The 13160-nt window shown below is 37.3% G+C and overlaps 1 protein-coding gene and 1 long non-coding RNA gene across 6 annotated transcripts in view; both read left to right on the top strand.

Annotated features, from left to right (window-relative positions):
• The window catches only part of ATOSA (atos homolog A), a 97114-nt gene that overhangs the window by 557 nt on the left and 83397 nt on the right, over nt 1-13160 (top strand). For 4 of the 5 annotated variants that reach the window (XM_037054663.1, XM_037054662.1, XM_037054660.1 and 1 more), the window contains exon 2: nt 711-825. In XM_037054663.1, coding sequence (XP_036910558.1) covers nt 810-825 — 16 coding nt within the window. In that variant the 5' untranslated portion in view covers nt 711-809. Of the gene's footprint in view, nt 1-90; nt 220-710; nt 826-13160 lie in introns of those variants that run through there. The other variant, XM_037054664.1, reaches the window with a different exon arrangement.
• LOC118992642 (uncharacterized) lies at nt 834-3131 on the top strand. Its single transcript, XR_005067664.1, has 2 exons — nt 834-1176; nt 1405-3131. It is a non-coding gene; the product is annotated as an uncharacterized LOC118992642 (long non-coding RNA).

The following is a 13160-nucleotide window of genomic DNA, read 5'->3' as shown; positions in this document are numbered from 1 at the left end:
GGGCGAGCGCCCAGCCGTGAACCCCTGCCCCGGGCGACCTCGGGCCTGGCCGCGCAGAGCTAAGGGTGGCAGGGAGCGACCCGGGACAGCCCGGTGGAGTTCGTTTGGGGCGGGGGGCTGGGCTGTGGAGGACATGACTCGCTTTGGTTTCTGACCCTCTTATTGTGTAAACTTGGCCGCGGTTGCGGCAGAAAGGCTAGCCGGAGGGTAATTACACAGGTGAGGCCCCGCCAAGCGGCAGGAGCCCTTGGGGAGGCGACAGGGGGTCTTAAGGAGTTTCCTGCTCCCCGGCACCAGGTCGGAGAATTTCTGTATCCGCCACTGCAGAGGTACCACTGTTCCCAGCGGCGGTTTGTTTTTTTTTTTAAGTTTTTAAATTTTTACAAAGGGGCTAGTTAGCTTGCGTTGCTTGAGGTTTTTTTTCTCTCTCTCTCTCTGCCTGTACCTCCAGGTTATAAATAGATCTTCCTTTTGGTTCAGAGACACTGTGTCAAAGAAGGACACTTTGGCCTGGAGAGTACCAGGGCGGGGGAGAGGGGTGCTCAGTCCGGAGGAGACCGGGGAGGCGGTGCAGAAAGTTTTGCTTTTTTTCAAGCCTGTCGATGGTGCTGTCACCGCAGTTAGTGCCAGGAAGAGGCCTGTTAACAGTTTTCTTGCAAGGTCTGAGTGTTAGAGCAGAACCTGATTAATTTTACTTTGGTCTCTTTTAGCATTTTGCAAACAGCAGAAGCCACAGAATCAGCGGTGAGCCTGTTGAAAGAACCCACACGTGTATTTCACAGCACCCTGGGTGGAAATTGGATGTGAAAATGAAGCCAGACCGAGGTAAATGATTTATTTAAGTAGGTGTTTTTTTTCCTCCCTGTGCCCCATTTTAGAAGCGCTAACCTAATTCTGTGGGAGGACTAACTCTTTGTGTATTGCATATGATGACTTGTTTCTGTTACGGATTCCAGCTGGTAAGGTACTGAAGGGTACGATGGAAGAGAGAGTTAAATCTACACTGGAGGATAGTCTTCAAAACTGGAGTAGTTTCCAGAGAAATTCTGTTGTAACTCAAAACGAAATTGTCAAGCACAGCATTTGTAACCATTGCCACACTACTTGGTATCATTTTAGAGTTAGCAGTACATTATTCATTTTAGGTAAAGTCAATCTAACTTCAATTTTAAAGAGGTTTACAAGTTTNAAGGTACTGAAGGGTACGATGGAAGAGAGAGTTAGATCTACACTGGATGATAGTCTTCAAAACTGGAGTAGTTTCCAGAGAAATTCTGTTGTAACTCAAAACGAAATTGTCAAGCACAGCATTTGTAACCATTGCCACACTACTTGGTATCATTTTAGAGTTAGCAGTACATTATTCATTTTAGGTAAAGTCAATCTAACTTCAATTTTAAAGAGGTTTACAAGTTTTTTCAGCTTAAGAAGTTGAACTTGATGAGAAAATTTAGTTTAGGATTGAGTTTACAAATACTATTTTATTACTAATATTGCTTTCATTAGCTGATTCTTGTGCTGTAGGTGAACTTGAAAACTTTGCATCGTACTCCAGAGCCTTATTCAATATATCAACATATGGATAGTTACAGCTATTGAAATCCCTAATGATAAGCAACTATGTGGTTTCCTTTCCAAACGTGTATTTTCAGGATTTAGGAGAATAACTGTTTTTTAAGGACTTCAGGGGAACTGAAAACTCATTTATCAGGTTTTTTATGAATAATGTCATGGACCAAGATGAGATGTTAATTTAGTAGTAGTTAGGAGTGAAGGCTTTTCGGTCAGATGGGGATTTGATTCCAAGGAAGATTGTAAGAAGAGAATTATTGTATTTGCTAGGGAGTTGGACCAGATGACAAAATTCCTTCCAAATCCAAGACTTTAGGAATGGAAATGTTCATTTATCCTTATATGAATTAGGTGCTCATTTTAAAAAAGATATGTATTAACCTAGTTTTCACCATAATTTTTCCAGAGTGGATTAGAAAGACAAATTTTCTGTTCTTGTTAAAATATGTCTTTGGAACTGGTGTCTTTTAAAAATGTACTGAAAAGCCCCGTTGACTGGAGTGCTCTCCCATAAACCAGAAGGTCTCAGGTTCGATTCCAAGGTTTCTGGTTTGATCCACCTCCCGGCGCATGTTGTTGGCAACCAAGCGATGTCTCTCTCTCTCTTCCTCCCTCTCTACAAAAGCAATGAAAAGAAATGTCCTTGGGTGAGGAATGAATACATACATACATACATACATACATACGTACATACATAAGTAATAAGATGCACTTGGAGAAGTAGAGAGAGCCAGACTTAGTTTAGTGGCTTAAGTTAGCTTTAAGTGTTTGCCTGTTGTTTAAAATCATCTATTTATGCATAAAGTATTAGTAGGTATATTGCTAAAAAAGCAGATTGTTTGTGTAGAATCCCAAGTTTATTTAGACTTAGATTACATCAGCGACTTTTGAAAAAAATGTCACCAAGGTCACTAATTGCATCTCAGAATAAACAAGCAAATAAAATTGAAGTTACTATGTGTTTTGAGGCTTGTTGTTGTTAAAGGTTGCTTTTAGGTTGTAAGCAGTTTAAAAATATTTGCATACAATCTCTGTTTTAATCAAAAGTAGTAAACATGATAAAAAGTTACTTATATATTGATAATTTATTAGACAACATAAATTTATTTGTCAAGGCTCCTAAAGAAGTAGCATTTTTCCTTCTAAAATTGTACCTTAAGTATTATGTAAAAATGATGGGATTGCATGTTTAATATTATTATATTTCATAGCAATAATGAGTCTTTAGGCCCATAGCGTTCTTTTGACCAGGACCCAGAGTAGGTAACATCTTTACTTTTCAAAATAGAATAGAAATACTGAACTAAACTTTTTGCAAGACAGTCTTACCTTGCTATTTGAATGTGGTCTTATATTTACTGTCTTATTTCTATTTTTAAAAATTGCTGTCACAACCCAATGAACTGATTTCTTTACCTGAAGTTGGAAAGGCATAGGTATGCGTGAATCTTAGCTAGATGATAATAATACTTCACTTTTTCTACATTGGTGTCTAAGAAACTGTTTTACATGCGTGAATTTTCTGAATAATTGAAACTTTACTTTGTAAATGCCAAAAATATTTTCAGTTGTAATCACGATATATGGACAAATCTCTAAAATAGTAATGCTTCCTTACCCTTAATATATATATATAATCAATGTAGTTTAATTTTTACTTAATGATAAATGGGCATTGTTATGAGTGTCAACTTTGTACTCTGTCATAATCTAGAAATGCCCCAAACACATTTAAACTCATAAGCTTTTTTTTTGCCTTTAACTTAAACTAGTAGATTTTTTGTTTTTTAGATTTGATTTTTAAATTCCTATGCTATCAACAGTCTTTGTTGCTAATATGTTTATTCTCGCCTCCTTTTCATTTCACCACTGTAAGTCTCTGGGCTAGAGAACTAGGTAACCATGCTTAGTACCAAGTTCTCTGTAAAAGGAGAGTAAATAGAAGAACCCTTCAGATATTCATTCAGAATCTGAGTAAAGTGCATGAACTGATATCCCTCTGCACATCCTCCCTCTCCACATTCTAGTGTAGAAATTTGGAGACATTAGCTTAGTGTGAGATAACAGCTCTGCTTCAGAGAGTTTCTGAACAAGTGCAGCAGGAGCCTCTTATCCTACATGATTGGGTGTGATGGTTGGCTAGTTGGAAAAGTCAGTTTAAGTGAGAAATTATTTTTAAAACCCTTAATTATTTCACCTGTCTTGTGATGTAGCATCAGGCCCCTTTGAAGGGAGAAATGGGATCTGTTTTTCAGAGTTACACACGGTCCTTTTTTGTATAAAATTCACCAGTACTGTACACATAGTTTTGATTTCTTTAAGGTGGAATAAGACTTTGCAGAGCACCCTAAGGGTATAATCTTTTACATTAAAAAAACTAATTGTAATGTTTCACATGATGTCATAGGTGTCTTGTATATGTATATTTTCTACAGGAATTCATTTTGGGGGGGAAGAATATGTGTTCATCAAAATATGCGTTTTCCAAAGCATCCAACATAGTTTTCACTGAAATAACTTTTTTGCATTGATTTCATTGGCCTATATAATATTTAAATAAATTAGTTAATTTCAAGGGGCATAAACAGATTTGGGAACAGAGACCACGTACTAGTTAAACATACAACTGTACTAGTAGAAATAAAAGTGTGCAGGCAATCAGAAAGTACAGTAAGTCCTCAGTGTTATGGATTGGTTCTTGGAAACGGCAACTTTAAGCAAAACAATGTATAACAAAGTAGTAGTCCCATAAGCTAACTGATATAAACAAGAGTTAAGTTCCTATAACATATTTCTGGTCATAGAAACACCACCAAATTCTTAAATAAAGACACCACACACTTCTAACATTAAACATTGAAATAAATGTGAGCTATACATGCATTTCAGAATACTGATAAAAAAACAAGGAAGATACTTGTTTTCCAATCCACTTATTCCAGTTCAGGGTCACAGATGGCTGGATCCTTTCCCTAGAGGCTCAGGACACAAGGTGGGGACCACCCTGGACAGGTCACCCTTCCATTGCAGGATGCATCACATTACACCCACACTCACTCAGCTGGGACAAGTTAAACACACCTTTCATCTCACATGAACATCTTTGGGATGTGGAAGGAAACTGGAGGAAACCCACGTACCCATGGGGGAACGTGCTGATTCGCACAGACAGTGGCCTAGTCTGAAAATCAGGTTTTGTTCATCATCAACATTATAGTGAAACAATGCTATTCAAGGACCTGCTATACCCTGTTAACTATTAGTGTCTTTTACTTTGCACTTATGGAGGTTATGGAAGCATTGGCCCATCTTGCTAGCTGGTTGAGTGAAAGCCAGGAGAGCTCCTACTGCACTTGCAGATAATCAAGACGTTACTGTACAGCACAGCAATTTTCAACCTTTTTCATCTCATGGCACACATAAACTAATTACTAAAATTCTCTGGCACACCAAAAAATGTTATGTTTTTTGCCGAACTAAAAAAAAACTAGGTATAATTTTGATTCATTGATACTAGATGGCTATTGCTGTGTTTCCTGTTGTCATTTTTAAATTTGGCTGGCAATCTAAGGGAAAAGAGATCAGTGCCCCTGACTAAATAGTCAGGTATTGCATGTTTTAAAAGTTCCTGTGGGCCCAGTCTGGGTAGCTCAGTTGGTTAGAGCATTGTCCCACCATGCCAGGGTCACGGGTTTAATCCCTGGTCAGGGCACATACAAAGATCAACCAGTGAATGCATCGAGTGGAAAAACAAACTGAAGTTTCTCTCTCTTTCTTCCCCTCCCTCCCTCCCTCTTTCCCTCCTTTCTCTCTCTCCTTTCCTCTCATTCCCTAAAAAAATCAATTAAAAAATTCTTGTGGCACACCAGTTTAAAATCACTGGTATAGTGCAATTACTACTTTTCACAATTGTCAGTAGTATTTTACCATTGTCTGAGGTACATCTTTCTATTTTTTTAATTTTTAAGCAGTTACATAACATTACTTGGGCCATGCTGCTAAAGATGACTCTTTCATGTTATCATTAGCTCAGGCTTTGGAATCAGACCTGTATTTGTGTCCTGGTTACATTACTGGCTGGCTATTTAATCTTCACCAAATTACTTAATCCCTGAATCTCAGGTTCTTTGTAAAATGGGGACAGTTCAAACCTCTCATAGTTGTTAGGATGAAATGTGACAGTGTTTGGCACAAAGATATAAATTAAATGATAACCATGATTGTATTAAATAAGACATTATAGATGTTTATATGTTGGTCAGTTACAAAAGATGTTCAGTAGAGATAAGGAAATAATCAAATGTGCACTAACCTAACACTATTTTGTTTTGTTTTATATTCATAGTGTTCAACCTGCTAAGGCTCAAGCAGATTTAATCGGCTATTAATATATATTTATCTGAGAAAAATATAAAAACTGCAAAAGGATGCTTGCTATATATGTGTAATTTATTTCTTTATATTGTCATTTGTTGTTACAATTATAGTTTAATTTCTTTGTGTAAGAGGTGACATGGGTGGGCTAAGCTTCCAAGGAATATATTTTTTAAAGGCTGTTTGTCAACTGCTGAGTAAAGCTGGGCCGCTTTGAAGGTTTTATAATGTTACTCTACCTTGTACTCAAGGATGTCAAGTTTGGACCTGGTCCTAGACGTGTATTGAATACATCCAGTGTTTCAAGAGAAGTCTAATGTGTGATCTTTGTGTGGAAGTAATTAAAAAATTATGTTATCAATGCATGGTATTTCTAATTATTTGGTTTTGAGTGAGTTACATTTTTTCCCTATAAAGAATATTTCAAAATAATGGTATGTAACCTTACATTTTGATTTCAAAAGTTCCTAAAATTTCAAAATCTTAAATTTATGGTATTATACAACAATCTGAGTAGAACAAAATTCTTTTTTATAAAGCTTTTATTTTATTTTTTCTTTTTCATATATTTTTTTGTTGTTCAAGTACAGTTGTCTCCATTCCTCCTCCTCCTTTAAAGATTTTATTTATTTATTTTTAGACAAAGGGAGAGGGAGGGAGAGAGGGAGAGAAACATCAGTGTGTGGTTGCCTCTCATGTGCCTCCCACAGGGGACCTGGCCCACAACCCAGGCTCGCGCCCTGATGGAATCGTCAGGGGTGACCCTGTGGTTCACAGGCCAGCGCTTGATCCATTGAGCCACACCAGCCCAGGCAAAATTCTTTTTAATTTAAAAGATTAATGTCAACTTGCTATGCTTTATGTTTTGGTTAGAAATAGTTTTTACATCAGTTGTTTCTAAGAGCATTACCTGGTTATCTGAGTTTATTAACTGTTATGAACAATGAAGGCCTATAATATCCAGTAAATCATCAATAAATAATTTAAACATACTGTATTTAATTTATATTTAAATACATTATAGGCCATCTATGGTTCTTAAGTTAAAGTGAATTGTGGAAAACCTGTTGCACAAGCAAAATACCAAACACTTTTTTTTTTGAGATTAAAAACTGAAAGGAGTGCTGTCTCCGTTTTTACTCTGCTATATAGATTGAATGTTTGTTTCCCCCCAAACTTTTTATGTTGAAATCTTAACCCCAAGGTGGCAGCAGGAAGTGGAGACTTTGGGAGGTGATGAAGTCATGAGGGCGAAGTCCTCATGAATGACATTAGTGGCCTTTTCAAAGAGGCCCAAGAAATCTCACTCACCCCTTCTCTATCTGAGGTTATAGTGACAAGACAATCATCTATGAGGAAGCCAGCTCTCACGGAATCTGCTGTCTCCTTGATCTTAGACTTCCCAGCCTCTAGAACTGTGAGAAATAAATATGTGTTTATAAGCTACCTAGTTTATTTATTTTTTAAGATTTTACTGAATATTTGGGGCTAACATTGGTTAATAAAATTATACAGGTTTCACATGTACAGTTCTAGAATACATCGTCTGTATATTATATTGTGTGTTTACCACCACAGGTCAAGTCTCCTCCATCACCATTTATACCCCCTGTACCCTCTTCTGCCTCTCCCCACACCCCCTTTCCCTGTGGTAATCACTATACTGTTGTCTGTATATATGAGGGGTGTTTCGTGGGTGTTTTTTGGCTTAATCCTTTCACCATTTTCACCTAGCCCTGCAATCCCTCTCCCTCCTGACAGCTGTCAGTCTGTTCTGTGTATCTATGAGTCTGTTTCTATTGTGTTAGTTTATTTTGTTCATTAGATTCCACCTATGAGAGAAATCATATGGTATTTGTCTTTCTCTGACTGCCTCGTTTTACTTGGCATAATGCTGTCCAGGTCTACCCATGTTGTCACAAAGGGTAAGATTTCCCTCTTTTTTATTGCCAAGAAGCATTCCATTGTGTAAATGTACCACAGCTTTCTTATCTACTCATCCACTGATGGATATCTGGGCTGCTTCCAAACGTTGGCTATTGTAAATAATACTGCAGTGAGCATAGCAGTGCATGTATTTTCTCAAATTGGTGTTTCGGGTTTTTTCGGTTATGTTCTCAGAGGTGGAATTGCTGAGTCATAGGCAGTTCCATTTTCAATTTTTTCAGGCAACCCCATACTGTTTCCCACAGTGGCTGTACCAGCCTGCATTCCCACCAACAGCGCATGAGGGTTTCCTTTTCTCCACATCCTCCCCAACACTTGTTTGTTGATTTATTGATGATGGCCATTCTGACAGATGTGAGGTGATATCTCACTGTGGTTTTAACTTGCATTTTCCTGATGATTAATGACATTGAACATCTTTCCATATATCTGTTGGCCGTATCTGTATGTCCTCTTTGGAGAAGTGTCTATTCAGCCACCTGGTTTGTAATATTTTGTTATAGCAGCCCAAATGAAATAAGATACCTTCTTTCTCATTATACTACTAATTTAAGTTTTATAGTTCCCTGTCGCCCACTGCCCCCACATCCCCCCCACCATCTGAAGCTAAGGATTTTAAAAGCCAAGTTAAACTTAGAATAACTTAATACTGACTTCTTTGGTAAAAAAAAAAAAATTGAAATTGTAGTACCTGGAAAAAGTATTTTGCTTAAGTGGGTACATGAAAGTCAATTTGTTATTAGTTAATTTTGTCTTTGCTTAAATGGGTAAAAAAATCAGAATAGTTTCTTGATTATGTCAGACTTTCTTACTAAACTGAAATAGGATGGACTGCGTAAAAATGACAATAGCTTAAAAATAGTAGACAATACTTCATGTGCAATACCAAAGATGCCCAGCAATAATCTGAGTTGAGTGTTGTCATATTTTCCTTTCTGTATCAAAGTTACTCAGCCAGTAAAATTACAAGAAGGCGTTTTTCCTCTCTTCCCCTTGTTCGCCATGCCTAGCCCCACTGGCTACCTTTTAGTTTTTGATTACCACCCAGGGCCGCATATATGCACTACTCCTTCTTCCTAAAAGCCTTTCTCTCCAGTCATCACATTGATAGCCCATGTCATTCTGCTGATCATGGCTTAATGTGTATTTGTTGAAAGAATGAATGACTGGTGTGTCTCAATGTTTGTGGATTGAATATCAGTAGAAGCAGATGGTTAGCAATCATTGGTCGTTTTATTGGCACCAACTGAAATTCTTGCAGTTAAGGGATTTGTTTGAATTATTGACTATTAGGTTATTATCACAAGTTTATATCCAAGTTTTAATTTATTTATTTATAAAATATTTTTATTTGTTGTTTTTGAGAGAGAAGGAACCATTGATTTGTTGTTCCACTTATTTATGCACTCATTGGTTGATTGCTGTATGAGTCCTACTCATGGATCAAACACAACCTTAATGTATCAAAATGATACTCTAACAACTGAGATACCTGGCCAGGGCTACACCCAATTTTTAGAAAATAGATTTAAAATACACTTGTAGGGGAAGTGGTGGGGAAAAATGGGGACAACTGTGCTGAAGCAACAATAAAAAATAAAATACACTTGTATATAACTTAAAGGAAAGTTTCATATTTTTTAAACTGATTATATCTCACTGAATTGAAATAAAATTCTGTGAAATGGCTGAAATAGGCCAAAGCCATTTGATATAGGTGGTCCTCGATTTATATACATCTGGTTAACAAGGGATCCGTATGCAAACATCTGCTAGAAATTCTCCACCCTCCATCCACCACGCTGAATTTGTTGCTATTTGTGTGTGCGCGTGTATGTGTATGAGAGAGAGAGAGAGAAATTGGGATTAAATTGGTTGGAGAGCTTTAGGTTTACAAATACAAGAAGGTAGAATAGGTTAATGGGAAAAAGATTCAAAAGATTTAGAGTTTAGTAGGATTCCTCATGTCACTTAGAGGTTTTCTCATCTGTGAAATGTACTGGGCTCAAAGTGTTGATTCAGAGCTTCAGGTGATACACTGTGTCAGAGAACTTTGTACTGTGAAGTGCTGCATATAGTTTACCTGTGGGCAGGAATGTTTATGTAGATGAGCCAGATGCTTCCGAGTACAGCCAGCTGCATCTTAGTTGGAGCCACTCTGTGTAAAAATGTCCATTCACACAGTGCCTGATTTTTAAAAACGTTTTTCTTCGTTCTTTTGGCATTACACCAACTAGAAATTTATTTAGATTAATAAATGTATATTTAATTACACATTTTTGAGGACTATTGAAATGATGGCCAGACTTTGGTATAAAATTAGCTCGAAGGAATCCTTAGTTTCATTCTATAATGCAGGAAGAGTTGACAGCCTAAGGCTTTAGAGTCAAACTTAGAAACTCTAACTTTAGCACTTAGTAGTCAAATGACCTTGAAGAAATTACATGGCCTGTCTGAACTTCACTTGTTTTTGTTCTAACACCATCAACCTTAAGGATGGTGAGAGAGACAGAGAACCAATGGTTTAGCACCTATACCTGGCACAGGGTAGGGGTTGGTAGTGTTTTACTTCCAAGGATACACAACTTTAATCAGCTGCAGTGAGAAAGTGGACCTGCCTTCTTGCTTTCCTTCCTTCCTTCCTTTCACAGAAAAGCATTCAATTTATTTAGCCTCTATAAGGAAATGAGGATCTAAAGAAATGAGTAAACCCAAGTGTTTTTATACTACATTTGATGAAGGTTAACAAGCTGTAGGAGAATGTGGTAAGTAGGTATAATCTAAGAGTAGTAAACTGAGAGAATCTTAGCAAGATTTATTTATTTAGAATAAACAGAATGAACCTGTTTATTCAGATTCATTTAGGCTTCCTTCTGCCTTGGGAGATAAGGATATTCCTTTCCTCTGGATATTAGGAGGGCACTTCTCCCATGAGGGTCTTACGACTTGCTTAAGGGAAGATGGAGGTTGTCGGAGTCATTCTTGTACCCGGCAGACAGAATGAGTGTTTCGAAGCTCTGTTGTAAAGGCTGGTCGAAACAGGCATAAGAGATCAACAGACCCTATTGTGTCACTTTTTGAAACATATTCTGGAAGACAGCAAAGGAACTGAAAACGAGCATTAAACTATATACATCTGTAATGCACATTCAGTGGAAAGGGGAAGTAGCTAGCTGGAGCACATCAGCTGTTTCTGGGCAGTAACATACCGTAATGAACACTTAGCGTAGCACTAGGGCACAGAGGTTGGGGTAGAGGTAGAAGAGGATTGATGGAAAATTTTAGAGTGGTATGATAGTGTCCAGAATTGCTTTTTTCCTTATTTCAGAGCATTACCTAGAATTGATTCAGTGCTTGGGGTGTGGCCCTTCTGTTTCTGTAACTCTGAATTTAGACTTGTTCCATGATGCTGCAAGTAATGGCAGTTAAAGGATAAGAAATTTTGGTAGGCTTGTCTGAGAATCTAATCACAACTCACATTATTTATAAATAGTAATATTTACTCTAAGTATGACCGTTATTTACTTAAAAACTTATCTTTTGGGGAGTACAACCAATTTGTAGTTGGAGATTAACATTTAAATTAATTAAATTATTTTTTAATTTTCCCACTTATCAAACTTATATTGTTGAATGGAATTAAAATTTGGTATCAATATCTGAAATCAGGCCTTTTTTGTGGTTGTTGATTTGAAATTAGATCATTTGAAAACTTTACCCTGCTTTAACTACTGTGGCTCAGTTGGTTGGAGTATTATTCCATACACCAGAAGGTTGGTGGTTCGATTCCCAGTCAAGCAAGGCACAGAGCTAGGTCACAGGTTTGATCCCTGGTCAGGAGGTATATGGGATGCAATCTATTGATGTCTCTCTCTCACATTAATGTCTCTCTCTCTCTAAAATCAATAAACATATTTTTAAAGATTTTATTTATTAATTTTAGAGAAAGGAGTAGGGAGGGAGAAAGAGAGGAAGAGAAACATTGATGTGAGAGGAAAACATCGATTGGTTGCCTCTCGAAAGCACCCTGAGTGGGAGGAGCCAAACACACAAACCAAGTGTGTGCCCTGACTGAGAATTGAACCTGTCACTCTTTGTTGGATGACGCCCAACCAGTTGATCTACACTGGTCAGAGCAATAAACATTCTAAAAATTTTGAGTACTTAATACTGACATCTAGAAATTTGTTTCACAATTTTAAACCACATCACCAATTTTGTTTTGTGAAGAGATATCATGGTTTGTCACATGATAGTGCATCATTTCTATTTAAATTTATAATGGTAACAGAATATGTAACATTGGCACTTACTATTGGCAAACTGCTTTTTGTTTTTGAGATTTGGTTTTAAAAATAACTTTAGGTTAAAACTCCATATCATATTTGGTGTACTTGATGAAAAGATACTGATGTATAAGAAATTCAGACTTACTCATTTTATTTAAAAAATTAGCCATAAGGAGGTCTTTAAACTTCCCTACTTTGCTTACTCTATATTAAACTTCCCTACTTTGCTTACTCTATAATTTTATTTGTCTAATTTTTAGAAATCTCATACCCATTGAAAAGTTGGAATCATACAAGTCACAGCCAAATGCCTTTTCAGAGATTGATTGTGAACATTCTACTTACCTCTTTTGTTTCATCTCTTACTCAATTGGTAGGTAAGATGGATAAATTACATAGACAGACATAGGAATTTATTTTTTTGTTTTCCTTTTAAATAGCTTATTTATTTATTTTTAGAGAAGAGAAGGGAGAGAGAAAGAGGGAGAGAAACATCAATGTGTGGTTGCCTCTCGTGTGTCCCCTAATGGGGACCCGGCCTGCAACCCAGGCATGTGCCCTGACTGGGAATGGAACCAGTGACCCTTTGGTTTGCAGGCCAGCACTCAATCCACTGAGCCACACCAGCCAGGGAGGTTTGTTGGTGTGTTTTTTTTTAATAATTTGAGAGTATGTTGCAGACATCTTGACACTTCATCCCCGTGCACATGGAACTTGCTGGCATCAGTGCATAAAGGCTGATTTTGTACACTTCTCCCCAACTCTGCATCAAGTTGGTTGCCTGAAATCAGCATTGGTGTCAATATTTGTACCATGGAAATTGACATTGCAACAAAGCAGGGCTTTTTTCCCTCTGGAGCCAGCTGTTAACCATTGATCTCCACTGCATCTGTCTCCCCAAAATAACTCTCCTATATACCTGCAATTCAGTTATCACACTCAAGAAATCTAACACTGATGAAATACTGATATCCAGAG

This window comes from Sturnira hondurensis, unplaced genomic scaffold, assembly GCF_014824575.4.
Source record: "Sturnira hondurensis isolate 20B ecotype Veracruz unplaced genomic scaffold, ASM1482457v3 Scaffold0008196, whole genome shotgun sequence".
Lineage (NCBI taxonomy): Eukaryota > Metazoa > Chordata > Mammalia > Chiroptera > Phyllostomidae > Sturnira > Sturnira hondurensis.
The sequence above is the reverse complement of the archived record's forward strand: the minus strand, read 5'-3'. Positions and strand labels throughout refer to the sequence as shown.